This window comes from Pundamilia nyererei, unplaced genomic scaffold (assembly GCF_000239375.1).
Source record: "Pundamilia nyererei isolate P.nyererei 1_Seehausen unplaced genomic scaffold, PunNye1.0 scaffold00110, whole genome shotgun sequence".
Classification (NCBI taxonomy): Eukaryota; Metazoa; Chordata; class Actinopteri; order Cichliformes; family Cichlidae; genus Pundamilia; species Pundamilia nyererei.
Window position 1 is genome coordinate 2,083,182 of NW_005187511.1, and position 17,020 is coordinate 2,100,201.

General features: G+C 38.9%; 1 protein-coding gene across 8 annotated transcripts in view; it reads right to left on the bottom strand.

The window, feature by feature from the left end:
• Nucleotides 1–16,181, bottom strand: part of cacna1da (calcium channel, voltage-dependent, L type, alpha 1D subunit, a) — a 60,103-nt gene extending 43,922 nt beyond the window's left edge. For all 8 annotated transcript variants that reach the window (XM_005741485.1, XM_013912971.1, XM_005741486.1 and 5 more), the window contains exons 1-3: nucleotides 15,860–16,181; nucleotides 13,485–13,950; nucleotides 11,587–11,692 (exon numbers count right to left, since the gene is read on the bottom strand). In XM_005741485.1, coding sequence (XP_005741542.1) covers nucleotides 11,587–11,692; nucleotides 13,485–13,804 — 426 coding nt within the window. In that variant the 5' untranslated portion in view covers nucleotides 13,805–13,950; nucleotides 15,860–16,181. The remainder of the gene's footprint in view (nucleotides 1–11,586; nucleotides 11,693–13,484; nucleotides 13,951–15,859) is intronic.
• Nucleotides 16,182–17,020: the final 839 nt, after the last annotated feature.

Genomic DNA, 17,020 nt, shown 5'->3' on the forward strand with positions numbered 1-17,020 from the left:
ATAGATAGATATAGATATAGTTATTGATATATAGATATAGATATATCTATAGATAGATCACTAGCAATTTAGCAATGACTGTATATTAAAAACACCCATTATTAACATTATCGGAATTATTTGAGCTTTCAGGGCCACAGTAAGTGTGTGAAAATTACCACTTCCTGGTTTGTGAAAGCATGTTAAATATAATAGCAAATGATAACCGTTCCCTTTCAATTAACCAGCAATTTATTCATTCATCAGCAACGGTGGCAGAAATAGAAAGAGGGAGAGAGACAATAAGAGAAAGAGAGCAAGGAAAGAGGCCTTTGGGGATGACCATAAATATCTCTGACTCATCTTATTGTGCTGTAAAGACACTTACTGTAGCATGTTTCCTCATCTAATACAGTTTATGAACGATATATGTAGTTAATAGTTTACATCACTGCCATCCTCTTAGGTATATCACGACACATAAAGCACATGTGCTTACACATGCTTACTTTGCATATTTAGACTCAAAAATGCACCGTAACGGCAAAAGCAATAAACTTAGAGTAGGATACTACACGATATAACACAAGTTCCTCCTCAAGCCCCACAGCAACAACCCCAACTGGCCTTTCTCTGCCACAGTGTAAGTGTTCGTGTCCACAGGCACAGCTCACTTCATCTCACAGAGCTCACTTCACCATATGACATATGATGCTAACCCACTGAACCATGCATTCTTCTACATAACACGCCATATGACTGAGCCAGGCGGACAGCAGTAATGTGAACCTATTAACAGTTCAGACTGGCCTGTCCGCAATGCTCATGAGCTGCAATTTAGCTTTCTCTAGACTTCACACAGAAATGGCAAAATTCTAGATTTACAAAATTAAAGACATAAAGCTTGTTGTGTAATTTTGTCTATGCTGTTAAAACACTGTGGCTTAATATTTAAATCTGAAATTGCTCTTAAATGAATACGTAGTTTTAACAAAGCAGCCTAGCAACCAATCAACATGCATCATTTTGCAAGAAGATAGATAGAAATACCCCTCTAACTTCTGTCTCTGGTTTAAACAGACAGAGCTTATAGACCATTAGCTTGGTTTCGAGACTGCACAGAAGGTGAAATATTAATAACAGTAATCTTTATATACCCTAGAAACCTGCCATACTACCCCTAAAAGTAGGGCTGGGCCATATCATACCGTTCATGGTAATACCGGTATAATGTTGGCCAACGACAAGAAAATGAAATATTGCGATAGAATATGGGTAAAACGTGCAAGCCCAGTGGCTTTGTTTTCATACGCACATGGCGAAAAAGGCACGGCGGTGACGGAGAATGACAAGGGCGAAAGCGGATTGTTGAATGAAACGGATGAACCAGAATTGGTTTGTAAAAATGCTGCAACTTCAGTGGTGTGGAACTGGTTTAGCTTTCGTCCGTCAGATACACAACAAAGCACTATTTTTGGTAGAGCATGCTAGCGGGCCGTCATTATTACCGTGTTTTTTGGTAAATACGGCACACTTAAAATCAAACCTTTGATTTTTCTGAAAATCGACAGTGCCCCTTATAATCCCGTGTGCCTTGTGTTTGGATTCTGGTTGTGTTTACTGACCTCAAAACGATTTTATGTACACGGCGCTCAAAAATCTGTCAAATGTTTTAGTACGACTTTGCTAAGCTACGAAGCCGCACCGCTTGATGGATTGTCGGAGCATTACGGCTATCGTAGGCAGGAGCCTCGCGGAGTGATACATACGGTGCTTCAACGTAATATTACCATACTGTGTGTGTATAAGCTCTTTTTAAGTTTTGTGGATATTATACATGGTTATGCTGAGGATATGTCGGCCAATTTCCACTGGAAATGCCTTTTGGTTAAACTGTCAGCAAGGAATTTGCATTTGCACTGTTACGTTTTTATACAACTTTGAGCTTGTTTAAGTGAAAATACATTGATGGGGTTTTTTTTTTTGCAATAATAAAATTGTGGAGTTGTAAAGTATTTTGTCTAGTGTCAATTATATCGTCAGTTATATCGTTATCGCAAATTTTCAAATCTATATCGTGATAAATAAAAGCCAAGTTTGTTAGCTTATCGATTTTCAACTTACATATCATGCCATGTGAGCAGTTCAGAAATGTTTTAATTTATCTTTAATATGCAGATAAGTACCAATCTCTTACTCTCATTAAAAATATAAACTTTCTCGTTCACAAAATCTTTCCTGTTGTTGATGTTTCCTGATGTTCCTTCAAAAATAGGTATAACCACCACAAAAAAGGTGATTACAGAATGTCAAGCTAAAAGATACACCAATCGCTCAGCCCTTTTTCAGCATGTCCGTTCAACTGGTCGATCTCACATAAGTCTCATTATGAGCTGGTCCGTTTCATGCATCCACAACCAGTGTTGGTCAAGTTACTTAAAAAAGTAATCAGTAACTAATTACTGATTACTTCCTACAAAAAGTAATCCCGTTACTTCACTGATTACTTATTTTCAAAAGTAATTAATTACTTAGTTACTTAGTTACATGGTTACTTTTTAAAAACACGATTTACAGCCTGAATAGGTGATAAAGCGATAGATCTTTCAGCCTAAGTCTACTTTTTCTACATAATCCATCATACAAAATGTAATCAAATGGAAATGTCTCTTTTTAAAACTTTAAACTTTAAATCTTTTAACTTTATGCATCAAGCAAAAACTTAATTATATGCAACATTCTCTGACTGGAAGAAATTTGTTTAACATTTAAACCTATTTTCTGCACATTCCAGCACATAAAAGAAAATATTTTTTTGTGTTTACACTCTTTCAAATAGATGCAAGTAAAACACAGCAGAAAATAAATAAAGTCAAAGACTAGCGGTCCAGTTGCTCTATTTTCACCTGTAAAGCAGGAGTGAGGTAGGCGGAGGTTTACCCTGGTGCAGGTGTGCCGCAGCTGTCAGTTGAAGAATCCGCGAGTTTCTCTGTGAATTTCCCATTACGTCGTAGCGCACTCGGTGCTTGCTTGGAAGTTTAGGGGTTTTTTTGCTGTAAAAAGAAGTTTTCTTCCCACGCACAACGGACATTAATATTTTTGTCACTTTTTATGGAATCAAACTCAAAGTAAGGTCAGTACTTCCACGCTTTAAACGCTGCACGCTCATACTCTCTCCGCACTCTATATGTGATCCATTGTTGATCTGCACACAGCTGTTGTCACGAACGTCGCACTCGCTTACGTCACTGTCATGAGACATTCTCGCAAAAAAAAAAATCACGGTTTTAGTAACGCAGTAACGCAGCATTCCTACGGGAAAGTAATGGTAATCTAATTACCATTTTTCAATAGTAATCCCTTACATTACTCATTACTTGAAAAAGGTAATCAGATTACAGTAACGCGTTTCACGTTACTGCCCATCTCTGTCCACAACACAACACAGCGCAGCAGCACAGACAAAAAAAAAAATTGCACGCTGACTCACGCGCAGCCACACAGTAACATGTTTTGAGCTTGGAACCCTTCACCGTGAGTAACAACACAAACTTCACTAAAGTAAAGTACACGGAGACCACCACAAAAATATTCATAACAACAAATCAGATCAGACTGTTACACTTCACCTACCTAGCTTAACATGAACATTTAAAGAAGCTAACAAAGGACAAGCAGCTAAAGTGATCCAGAGTTCAGAGCTAGCCAGGCACGGGCCAGCAGCCTCAGTATGAGCCTTGGTATGAGCAACAGATCAAAACAATTAAAGGAAAAATTACAGAGATGACCGAAACACAGAAAACAGTTATTGTCCTGTTATCTGGTGACATTATAAACATTATGGAAAATACTTAAGTACCTATTGTCACAACCTGAGACCTCATGGTTAATCTTGGGTTTGACCAGAAGACAGTTAATTTCTTAATGCACTACATGACCACAGCAACTTCTGGTGCAGACCTAACCTACTCTGAAGCAGGTTAGAGATGAACAGGCACAAAATCTCAGCCTACTAACTGATAAGTTATTCAGATTCTTAAACTGAAAAATAAAAGCTGAAAATGTTTTACCCGCATCTAAATATTAACTAAATGAAATAAGAATCGCAATTCATCAGATTCCCCTATGTCTTAATCATAGAGCTGTTATACTAAGAAGTCTGCCCACTTACACAGTCAGCACTTTTGCCAGTTTTCTGTACCGACTTTAAATAGACTAGATTTTTTTATTATAGTCTTTTACAGTCTTACTGACCAAAGCACTTAAAGTGCTCACACATTTATACAGAGCTTTTAATACCTTTATTCTAACGCACTGATATTCTTCAACCTCATTGGTGTTAGACTGTATTATGTGTTTAATTGCTTCATATTGTTGTAATGTTGCAGTTTTACTTTTCTTCTAAAATGTTTGCCAACACCACCCCATTGGCTTCATACTGCAGCGTTCGGCAGGAGAGTCAAGACCGCTGAGGAGGAACACACAAACCACATCATCAAGACGAAGGCTAATAAGTTAGGAGTCAGGAACATAAGACTGGAATAAAAATATATCAAAAATAAATCAGGAATCTCCACAAAGATGATGACATAAACCAGGGTTAAACTTTTTTATTGCATTAAACTTTAAACCTCTAGATGTGTTGAAAATGGTCACAATTAGACTGAAAATATGTGCAGGTTCCTCTGACATAACATGTGCAGTGCACATTTAATTTGCTGTTTGCTCTGTTTTCATAAGTACCTGATTGTCTCTACTGTATACGTACCTGTAGGAATATCTGAGTATGAGACAGCGAGCCCACAGATGGAAATCAGAGTATAAATATGCATGTTTGAGTCCATGTTTGAGTGTATGTCATATGTAGAACAATATAGGGTATACACACTCCGTCCAAATATAAATTCCACAGTTACCAGCTATGGGACAGTTTGAGAGCAGATATCTCTCGAATCTTAAAGAAACATTACAGTGTCATTACGGATCTGATTCTGCACTGAGTAGACATACACTCTCCCACTATCGCCCTCCCCCACGCCCTCTACATCTCTCTTTCCTTCCCCTGTCTGTATAGATCAGTCAGTGCCATCCAGCCAAGCCGGGGGGGGTGAGGGCAGCCAATATTTAGTGCTTTTTCACCGCCTACTCCTGCAGGTTTTCACAGTAAATATCTGTGCTTGAGTGTGCAGTCTATATTGGGATGGCTGTTCAAGTGTTTATCAGGTACATCTTTTAATAAGACAGTAATCAGATTACCGGTTAGTCATATGTTTAGTAAACTGGAATATTTGTAATATGGTATTCATATACTTTTCTCAGATATTGTAGCGTTTTCAGTAATTCTTAACTACTGATTACAAATACAAGAATAACAAAAGCAGGAATGCAACAAATTGAAATCTGGCAACTACTCTAAGAAATACCACAATGCACTGCGCATCTGCCCTGTGCTCTCTTTTGTATTTGTTCATGTGTTTGTATGTACAGCACATAAATGTGTCTTTTTGTGTAGCTTATGTGTGCGTATCTGAAGTACTGTGGGGGCGGGCAGGAGTTGCGTGTGAGATGTGGATGTCACTCAGCCAAGGAAAACACTACTGTACAGGTCATCTTACCCACACTGCTAAAATGAATGTCTCAACAAAGAAAAAAAGGAATCATAATAATATATACACATATTTGTTGCATAAGAGATAAGTGATAGCTTTTCCCTAAAGCTACATAGTCGACACACAGCTGAGCAGCGATGTAGCTGCTGAATAAAACTGTTGTCATTTCCTCATTTGAAAATGCTGCTGTTGTCAGAGATCAGGTAGTTTGTCTCGCCACAGTTACAGCTCAGTGGAGGGAAAAAAACAGGATTGAGTTTTTACACTACAGCAGTTATCTACAATACCACATGACCTGTACAGAGCAACAATGCTTCTGACAGGAAACAACACAAAACAACCTAGGAAAACATGGGAGATGCAAACTTGACAAAGAGGTACACAGATGCATATACAGTGTATACACTGCCAGAACTATAGCACTCACTGAATGAGACCCAGGTCAAAGTAATCAACAACAGGTGGACACAATCAGGGGAGGTCAGACAGGAAGCAAAACTAACACATCAGAGGAAGGAAAACTATCTTTCAAAATAAAACAGAAAAAATGCCAAAAGACATGGCACATAAACTACTGACACATAACAAGTGAACACAGAGAAACCAAGACATGAACAAGGAAATAAGACAAAGGATAATGCAAATGGAAACCAGAACTAAGACTTACATTATACTATAGACAAGGCCCCAAAACAGGAATCCAACATTCACAAAAATCATCACCAAAATCTAAACTTCATATATTAGAACAACCAAATATAAAGAGTCCAAAACTGACAAACATACATGTAAAATTTTTACAACAAAATCCAGGGACAACATATTTTATATGAAAATGTTGTTTTAACTGAAATAAAACCACAAACACTCATTTTCAACAGAGAGGTCCTGAAGGTTTTCTTGGATCTCATGAATCTTATGAAGGGTTGGTATAAAGTTTGTCAGTGTAACATGCAAATAGAAATTCAAATACATCACATTATATTTCTAATCATCATCTATCATCAACAGCAAATCAACAAACGCTTAGGACAGCAAACAAAAAATGGCAACTTCTCTTTTTCCTCATGCAATCTTGATGAAAATATTTTTATAAGAAATGATTCCGCATCTATAGAAAAGAAAACAGAATTTCTTCCTAAAACAGTTTTCCCCTTTAAGAAGGCCTGTTTGATGCACAGCCTTTGCACATGCTCGGCTGTTGTACATTATCATGGCTGCACAGTCACACAGCATTTGCACAAAGCTAGCATAGCTCTGCCTCTCTCCATCTCTACCTCAATTACACACACACAAACACACACACAGACAAACACACTCTCGCACTTAGGCACATGTGCAAAACTACACATTCAAGATAACAAGCAGGGACAGAGCTAGTGTGAGCCACAAATGAGCAGCTACGTTAAGTGACTAAACACATACTTCTACAATCATCTCTATGGGAGTCCACGGTCCAGGCGTTACTGCTTGTGCCAGCCATTACACACACACACATACGCACACAAAGAGAGAAAACCAACTGCTTCATTTACATTTACACTCTTCTATAACACAACATGCCACTAGAGCACTGACATGTGAACCTTGGCAGCACTTCCTATACAATACTTGTCATCTGCTCCCTCAGCTCCCTCCAAAAGCTTAGGGATAGTGGGACCTTTTACACCTCCAAGCCCACGTTGGCACTTTTTGTGTTAAATTATAATTGTGAACAGCATATGGTCTATAAAGACACATGGTGACCATAACTTTTTTTTTAAATTGGCCACTTCATTCTTTTGCTGAGACATACCATAAAGACCACTGCGTATATAAAGTGGAAATAGTGTATATTGTATATTTTTGCTGATAATAACAAAGGCAAGCTGTACACATCATAAACCACCAGTACTACTGAAGTGGAGTTTGAACCTAAGTGCAATGATTATGTTCAACACACTAATGAAAGTGTTGGTGTAAAATATTCAAAACATTATCTCTAAAATCTCCAGCCGTGTAAAAACATTTTTAAAAGTGAGACTGACAATAATCCAGACATGTTCAAATTATAATTAGTTGTGAAAACTTTGCTGTGCTGTGCCTCAGATTTGACAGGAAGCACTGAATGCCTCTCAGTGGTTCGTTGTCACTCTGAAAAACTTGATGATTGTGATCAGTCAGCAGGCATTTGGCTTTGGGTCACAAGTTTGGCACCTTGATAGTTGTTGGTACGTATTTACATCAGAACTGATGATGACGCTGATAGTTGCTCATTTTCTAATACACAATAGGCACATTTCATGCCTAGGACAGAGTCCCATGCATGTTAACTTCACATGTAATAGCCTCTCTTCTTTTAGTTCCTGTAAACATGTTGCTCATTGTGTGACATATCTATGTGATTTTAGTAGAGTTGGCATTGCACTGTGTTGTAACTGACTGAATGTAAGCTTAGGGGGATACATGATGGTGGATTTGTGTGATTAGTTATTCTGTAGTATATTTGAAGCCATATATGGCATCAGTTTATACCATTACCATTATACCATATCAAACTTATACCATTTATTTGTATTTTAAAAGTTGTGGCACAGTAAATTGTAACAGCATCCAAAGGGAAACTGGTCAGAATTGATCATTCTCTGCTGGCATCCAAATGACCTCGCTGTTGGTTGAAGACTGACTCTTTACATGTTAGTGTCCTTTTGTCCCCAGTAAAATAAATAGCTCTGCAGCTCCAGAGTTACGCAATTACAGGGATATGGGTACAGACACTACCTGATACCAGACGCAATTCACTGCATGTTGCCTGACAAAGGATAAGATGTATGAATCATATTCACCGTGAAAAGGTCATTGTTTTGCTCAGCTACCTTCAGCAGGAGCTGCCTGTGGTGTTGAGACTCAGATAGATAAGTCAGAAATGACCTTAAAGCAAAGGCAGGAGGGTCACAGACTATTTGTCTGTCCCTTGGACAAGGTGGGTGTGGAGGAGACGCAGTCACGTGTAGGGTGGGTTACGTGTACATTTCTTATTACTGAAGTGAAATGACTAAACAAAGAAGAGCAGTCAGAGAGCAAACTAAGCAAGAGATTAATGAAAATATGACTATAAGGTCCTGACAAGGGTTTGTGGTCTCACGGTGCATGTGTGTATTTGTGTGCTGGCTACATCCTGTTACTCACTTGTGCCTCCTGGTGGTAGCTAGACCCCAATCTTATGCCCTCTGTTCTGCCTGAGGAGAAAATTGCTTTCTATTTATAATGAGCTGCTGCATTTAACCAAGCCTTACTAACAAGATGGGCAGACTCAGGCTATAAAGGCCTCTGTGACTTTGCAGCAATGTAATGTTCCAAGTCAAGCAGCTCTGCAGCACCTACATACTGTGCACACAGTGTAAAATGCACAGACTGAGTATTTTATCTTGTGATTTCAACAGAACATGCAGGGACTGTCCTGAATATAGTTTACACTTCCACACAGCAGCGTATTGCATGCTGGTTTTAGTATCTCTGTGCTTTGTAAGTGAATTAAAACCTGCATGCTATCGCAGCTTTCGGATATCATTTGTTCCGTGCTTTACACATCAGCCTCTGAGCACAGCAACTCAGGTTTCATATCAGTCCACCTGTGAGGTTGCAGAGCAGAGTAGTGTGAAATGGCAATCTTCACTCCAGCCTTACCTGCTGGCTGCTACAACAAAACCAGCTCAGCGTTTTTCTCTCTAGTGCTCCTCCTGTGACTACAGCGTGAGTTCTGTAGAACAACCAAGGCCAAGCTGGCACACCTGCCCTATAAAGATTTCTATTGTTCGAGCGATGCTGAAAAGGAAAAGATTGCATTATTTGCCCTCTAGTATTTGATTATATGCTGCCTCTGCAGAATTAAACCAAAAGCCTGTGCAAGCAAGAGGAAGCTGTGTGTAGCACTGGGCAATAATCAGTGTAACCGCTGTAAGCAAAAAAAAAAAAACCTATATAGTGTACTAAAAAAGCCTCTGTATAAATTCAATACAGAGTAGGTTAGAGTTATACGTCTAAAAAGTTAAAGCCCTAACTGTAAAAATTACTGAAAGCACACCAATACATGATAAATCTATTCATATCTACTCATCAGCCCATCGTCTCATCTCTGCTTAATGGCCTTGTTCATGAAGCATGAGAGCCACATAAATGTACTATTCAGTCCTGGATCCTGACAGGCACTGAGGTTTTTCGTTAATTCTTAATGGGTGCATTCATAAATCCAATTTGACATCCTATCTAAACCACTAGTGTATAGCAGGTTCAGACAACAAACATAAAGAAGTAAGACACATACAATAACTGCTATGTGGCAAATAGTATCCCTCCTAATAAGTGAAGGTATTTGGTAACCATTTAACTCAACATTTAAAAGGTTCCCAGACTTTGCTGCCAAACTAATTCATATCTGAACAGACATATATGTAAATTCAGACACTTTCAAATGATTAAAATGCAACCATGATGCTCACAGTGCATTAAGGTGCATTTGTAAAAAGATCTAAGCTATAGACACTATACAAAGTTACTGGTACAAAATAAGCAAGCAGCCACACAGTCCATTAACAGTTTGAAGCTAGACACATATTAGTAAGTGGCATCTGTCCCTGAAAGCTGTTTGGTTCAACAGCCATCTAATGCACAATGAAGCTCTCATTCATTTGCATGTAGTTTATCTCAATGCTCAAATAAAACTCAAATGTATGGTCTGTCATTAAAGCATTTTTCTACTACAGATATTCTATGATATAAAGGCAGACAAACACACACAAATTAACTCACAAAAAGCCTTTTTGTATCATTATTCACAATGCAAAAGAATGACAATAGTTTTCAAATAAAATATGTTTTCATATTCAGAGAAGAGGAACTAAGTGTTACTTATTTCTAGACTCTTTTTCTGTATTTTCTTTTACAACAGTTTCTTCTAGTTGTCACCATTACGATTCTAATAGACCACTTTTGGATTTCACTCCAAGCTGAACTTGACAGCATATGGTAGATAATACTGTATCAGGCACTGTAACGTCCCAGATGGCCCACTTTTCTCTGATGTAGCAGTGCTGTGTAAACAAACACCCCGAGGTCACCCTCCAGGAGGTCAAACTGGGACGCAGCACACCTTTCTAAAGTAGACCAACTCACTTTTAACCAGAGCTGTAGCTTATCTTTCACAGCACGTTCAGCAACATAACAGTCAGAGGAGTCATTTAGAGCAAGCCAATAACCTTTCACTCACATGTTTCTGCTCATAAATAGAGCTTTCAAATCCTTTCATGTCTTCATACTCACTCGACACGCCACTCAAAACACACTAAACACTATCAAACTCTGTTCATGCGAGCATCGCAGATTCTATGCATCTGTTTGGCCTTTGAAGAATCCACTTATCCTCAGCTGTGGAACAATGCTTACAACAACTACGCCCCCCATAATTCATCATACAGACATAAATGCACAAGGTGCAAAGAGTGGTGCAATGACGATAAAATTCTAAAAATAGAACGCTGAATAAAACCTGAAAACGATGACATGATAAAGCACTGTGAGAATGGGTGTCTAAGTATTTCTCTCCTAAGCACGGCAGATGCTAAATAATAAAGCTACTGTATACACAGAAAACACTGTCTCTATGCAGTGTCCTGCTGTTACTGCAAAACCTCTGGTATCTTCATCTCAGAAGAATGATATTATCAATCTATATACTTAAAGAGGATTATAAAGCAACAACACGTTTGATAATGTGTCGTGAAACAGCTTAATGATAATATAATCTGATGAAAGCTAACCAGACAAGAAGAGTACAGCATACACTGCACTCGACAATCTTCCTTCAGTTTCATCACAAATACAGCAAAAATCATATTTTTTATATTCCTTACTAATTATCCAATCATTAAGAAGACAGTAAGAAGTTGACATTATTAGCTGATATTGTTACTATGTGGAGCAATGTGTATGTAGCAGACACCAACAGATACAAACTACTCACCAGGTCATGGTTAGTGGAGTTGGAATCGTCTTCAGGGAAAGGGATATAAACAGCTAAGGCCATACAGTTGGCAAAAATAGCAATTAATATAAAGATATCAAATGGCCTGAGAGAGGAAGTTAAGGAAAATGATGACAGAGAGATGAAGCAATAAATTATATGGATAAAAACTGCACATTTGAACTTCTGTATTTTTTTGAAATCGTGTATCTAACAAAATACTTACTGAAATACTTCACTTATACAGTAGAATACAGAGCTTTGTTTCATGAATCTTAGCTCTCATTTATTTTTACTTGTTTTTATGTATTTGTCATTTAATGTTTTGATTTGGTTTTTATAATAATGCAAATTTTACCCCTTTTTCAAAGTTTATATAATTTGCACTGATGACGCCACACATGTGTACACATGCATATAACGTGACTGAAAAAGGCAAAAAAGTTGAAAAAACTGGTAAAAATATCTATGATGGAAAATAATGGAAAAGAAAGAAAAACACTTGCATCTAAAAAACAACTGCAATCCCAACAGAGGGTTTATGACAAGCTACACTGATCTAATGAAATGCTGAACCGTGCCAGATTTTTATGACTAAAATTTTTAAAACAGTGGGAAAAGCATTCACCTCCATTATGTCCTCCATTACAGTAAGCACTGACATATTTTACTCTAGCTTTCCATTTTCATTTTCAAATCCTGAAAGGTTAAATTTAAGCTTCTTGTCATTCAAAAATGTAATAAAAAAGGAAAAACGACCCTATTCCAACAACATTTGAGAAAGAAATGCCACTTGTGCCGTGCTATTGCACGTAGTCCATGCAGAGCAATTTGGGACACCTGATATGGCTACAGCTGCATTTCCTAAAGTGTACTGGTAGTCAATCCCCAGAGACTTTTTTTTCAACAAACATGAAAAAGAGGGCTTATGAATATATCTCTGTGATTCATGTTGAGCAATCTACTTTATAACATCTGACGGCTTTTGTGATAGAAGCATCTGTTCCAGCAAAAACACCACCACAGCTGTGCTGTGCCAGGGTTCAGTTGCTTCGTCTATAAAGCTCACCCGTAATGACATGGTAATGTTCACTCTGTCTTTATTGGAGAGACATGCTTCAAATAGCACATAAGCTACATTGCGCCTACCTAAAATACATATATATATATATATATATTTATCAGCATTTAAGATAATATAGAAACTTCTTTTCCTGTGACTTTAAGTGTATTCGTTTTCCATCAGAATCAATAAACTAGAAAAACTGAATTCAAAGCTTTACTAAACACAAAAATGCTCCAAAATAAGCAGACAATATGTAAACCATGAGAAATTTAATCTGTTTACCATTTAGTTAACCTAAGTCTACATTTAGTGGCAGTCATCAATAATCATTACTTAATTATCGTAGCTAAGATCCAAGAGTTGTAGACACCAAAAATGATCAGTTTTCATTGATCAGGAAAAAGATCAGCAGAAATTTGTTTCCCTATCAAGGGTCATAAAAAATTTAAAGCTGCCTGTCGCAGTTTCTCACACATACAAACATATTTTCAAACATTTTTGTGTTTCTGTGCTACAGTGACCCAAAATCCTGCACTATCCTGTTCATATGAAGAGAAACAAAGACTTTGCTACTTTGCAGCCATACTGCTTCTATCTGAGATGTTATTTTACAATTTCAATGATCATCAAATTATTTAGAGTTCTGAATGATACATCCAATTATTAATGGCTATTAGATAACTCGATGTAATACGTAATTACATGTGTTACATAAAGCTCTAAACACCAAAAATTCACAGTTTCCTCCTTTGCCCATATCTACTCTTTTATCAGCCTTTATCTTTTGTCCAATCTAAACACAAGCATGCACATGCACCATTTTAAAGGATACTTCCACTCCACCAGGCTGATGCAGGCCCTGCGTATAGGGTTGTTGAGGTTGAGACAGAACAGAGCCCTCGGTGGCCTACTGTTGGCGTTACTGCCCTGTTTCTTGCTTTTGGCATACTGCTGCCGCTTCTTCTGTGCCAACGCACCTACCGGGATGGTAGAGGATGTTGGGGCAGGTGGAGCGGGGGGCGCAGGTGGTGCCGTGGGAGCCGGTGCTGGGGCTGAGGCCGGGGCTGGACCCGGAGCAGGGGCGGTCGTTGAGGTGGGAGGGGCTTCTGGGGCGGTAGGGGCTGGGTCTGGGGCAGGCCCGTTGGCGCTCATGGTGCGGGCGTGGCTCTGTGAGGAGCATCCAGCAGCATGGATCTGCCAGGGTAGACCGGGAGACTATAGGAGGGCAGAGTAGTCTGACCAATCAGGTGGCAAGTCACCAGGGTGTCCGACTCTGATGCTGCTGGCATAATTTGCCTCTGAAAAAAATGTGGGAAAGACAGTTTGTTTTTTGTAACAACACAAAGCTCATTACACTGAACCTACCTCAATTGCTGCAAAGGCATCCAGTATGAACAAGTAAAGATTTTAAGGTTCTTTTTCTGGATACAAAACTGTGAATGGCTTTACTTCCTCATATCCATGTTCGCCCTGGGACCTGGAGTCCTGACAGTCTGTTCAACATACATTCAAAGCTCCATTACATTGGACCCTAGATGCTTGAATACACCCTGGACAAAGTGAATGATTTATTTCTGAATGTTGTGAATTATTTTTTTTGTTGCTATTGTTTTAAAACATTATTGATCGATAGCATTTCCATTAATTCTACTATTTTTATGTTGTTCTCGTCTTCATTTCTCTAATTTTCCCTGCCGTGTAAATAAAACTGGCTTTGCCATGCCTTAACTTTGTTTATATTCAGTACTGACAGTTAGGAATAACCTCTAATCTTTCCGACTAATAATAGTGCTAAATCAGCATACAGTTCTTTCCCTGTCATCTGCTGTGTACTAAACATATATACAACACAGGAGGTGCTCCCAATGGAATTGCAAACAATTGGAGTTTAATGATGTAAAAAAAAAAAGAGCATTAACCATATCGATACATGCCTATAATTAATGTTTGCAACATTATAAGGTCTTATAATGTATGATAGGAATGATAATTAATCTAACAGAGATACCAAAGCACATTCTCAGTGAAACTCTAACCCATTTTTTATTTTCCTCTCTGATAAGCAATCCTGGTTCCACAGTCCTGTGAGTAACTCAAACAGAGAAATTACCTGATCACCTTCAACAAATATAGCAGGCTTTGATTGGCTTTGATGTAACGATCAAAGTCTGGGATTAGTAAATTGCCCCAAATTGTCTAAAAATAACCATATTTCACAAGGGGGGGGGAATAAAAGCAACATGCCACAATTCAGAGCTGCCACTCTCAGGCATCACTTGGTCACATCAGCTGTGTAAGTCCTTGAACTGCGAGCAGGCCCGCAGAGGAAGAAACACAAAAAGGTCACACTGCAGTGATGCTCCAAGAAGAACTAATCTTCTTATTGCACACACACACACACAAAATGTGATATGTGTATTATTGTAATGCATGGCTCTACACCTCGCTGCAGCGAGACTGGCTGCTTTACATCTCTTTTTGCACTACGCTCCTGCCATCATGTAGCCAAGGCTAGTGTGCAAGCTCAAAATGAGAACAATGCGTATTAAATGCATAATTTTTCTAGATATTAATTTCACTGCTGCATCGACGTCGTCGACCGTGCGACCGTGATGGAAACAGATACTGACATTTCCATGAGCAATTCGTGACAAAATAACCATCATCGAGCGTCCTCGTGTTTCTCCTTGGACACCACCAAGGTAAGACATGGTCACCCCCCGCCCCCCCCAAAAAACACAAAACAAAAAAACAAAAAACACAGCGATGTGAAATGACAGGCTGGACTCCGGGCGCTCATAGTGAAAATTGAGCAGCGCACAGCCGTCAGATGGTCCCCGCTGCCCATCAGAAACAGCTGGCAACGTTATTACAACAAACCTCAATCAGCGGTGCTCTCACACTCGGGGCTAATACAGTGGACGGTCCACATGACCAGAAAAGGTATCAGCCTGGTATCAGCCCTGGAGAGCTCTATTCATGTCAATTTACCAGTGGCGGCTATTGTTTATGACAAGGCGACAGATCTGTGAATCTACAGAACAGGACAGCATCGAGAGGAAAGTGGCCTTTAATATCTGCTGTCCTCTGACAATAATAAAATATACATTAAAAAAAAACATCATTGCCTGCATGCAGGAAAACGCGGCTATGCTAAGAGGCTAACTTCAGTTTGTGGAGCAGAACCCGCACCACGCTGTGAGCTACCTTTTCTGAAGACTTTATAATTCAGTCGCGGTCCTCTCCGATGGATAGCCGAGTCCGGAGCTTCGGAGGGCGAAAAACGCAGGTCCCGTCTCTAACGGCGCTCTAAAATTCATCAGCTCCGGGAGTGGGAGAGACACGGAGAGGCTGTGCATTAATTAGGCTCTTCCATGGTGATTGTGGAGAGCTGGAGACAGGAGAGTGCGCACCAGACAACAGAGCATCCTCGTCTGCTGCCTGCTTATCGTCACGGAGCCAGTCAACAGTGAAACCAGTGTCCAGCTGAGAGCGAGCTCTCCTCCTCCTGCTTCCGACTCATGGTTCTGCACACTTCAGATCGTTGCTGGGTCAAGCGGGCTATCCAGTGATAGCGCCTCTTTAATAAATAATAAATAAATAACAAAGCGACACCTTTCAGTTTTCCTTCCGGATATTGTTGCAGAACATAAACTTATCTTTAAACTAATTACAACCTGTTAACTCCCTCGGAAGGCTGTCTTATGAGAATGTACCACCAAATATGTCTAAAATCCATTTGAAACCCCGAAAATTAAAATGAATAAATAAATAGCAGGACATCAGTCATAAACTGGGTCAGTCATATAATTTACTCGATTAGAACTTGCTGGTGCTCAATAAACTCCCACCCCATGTATGTATACTCCCCTTTCAAGAGTTGAGATCCAATTGAAAAATGACTTGACTTCTGAATATTTAAGCGCTACGCTCATATATAAAAAAAAAAAGCATATTAAACCTGAAACTTTAAAATGCCGTCCCTAAAATATATTAATCAAATCGGAAAGTCAGCTTTGTATAGACAAGATTCTGCAGTGAAAAGCAGTGCATGGGCTCAGGAAATTTGAAAACCACTGCCAGAAACATAGCTTACTGTTCCATCAACAATGGAAGTTTAAACTCTACCATGCTAAAAAAAAAGAAAAAAAAAAGAGGCAAATATAAACAACATTCATAAATTCTACCACCTTTACATTTAAGATGGACTGAGGCGAGGTGGAAAAACTTTCCTCTGAGCTGACAAACCAAAAATGTGAAATTCCTTTTTGAAAACAAGTCTCACTTGAGTTTCTATAAGCCAGTATTTAAGCAGATACATGGCTGTGTTAGTGTACATGGCAGAGAAAACTTGCACATGCTTAATGA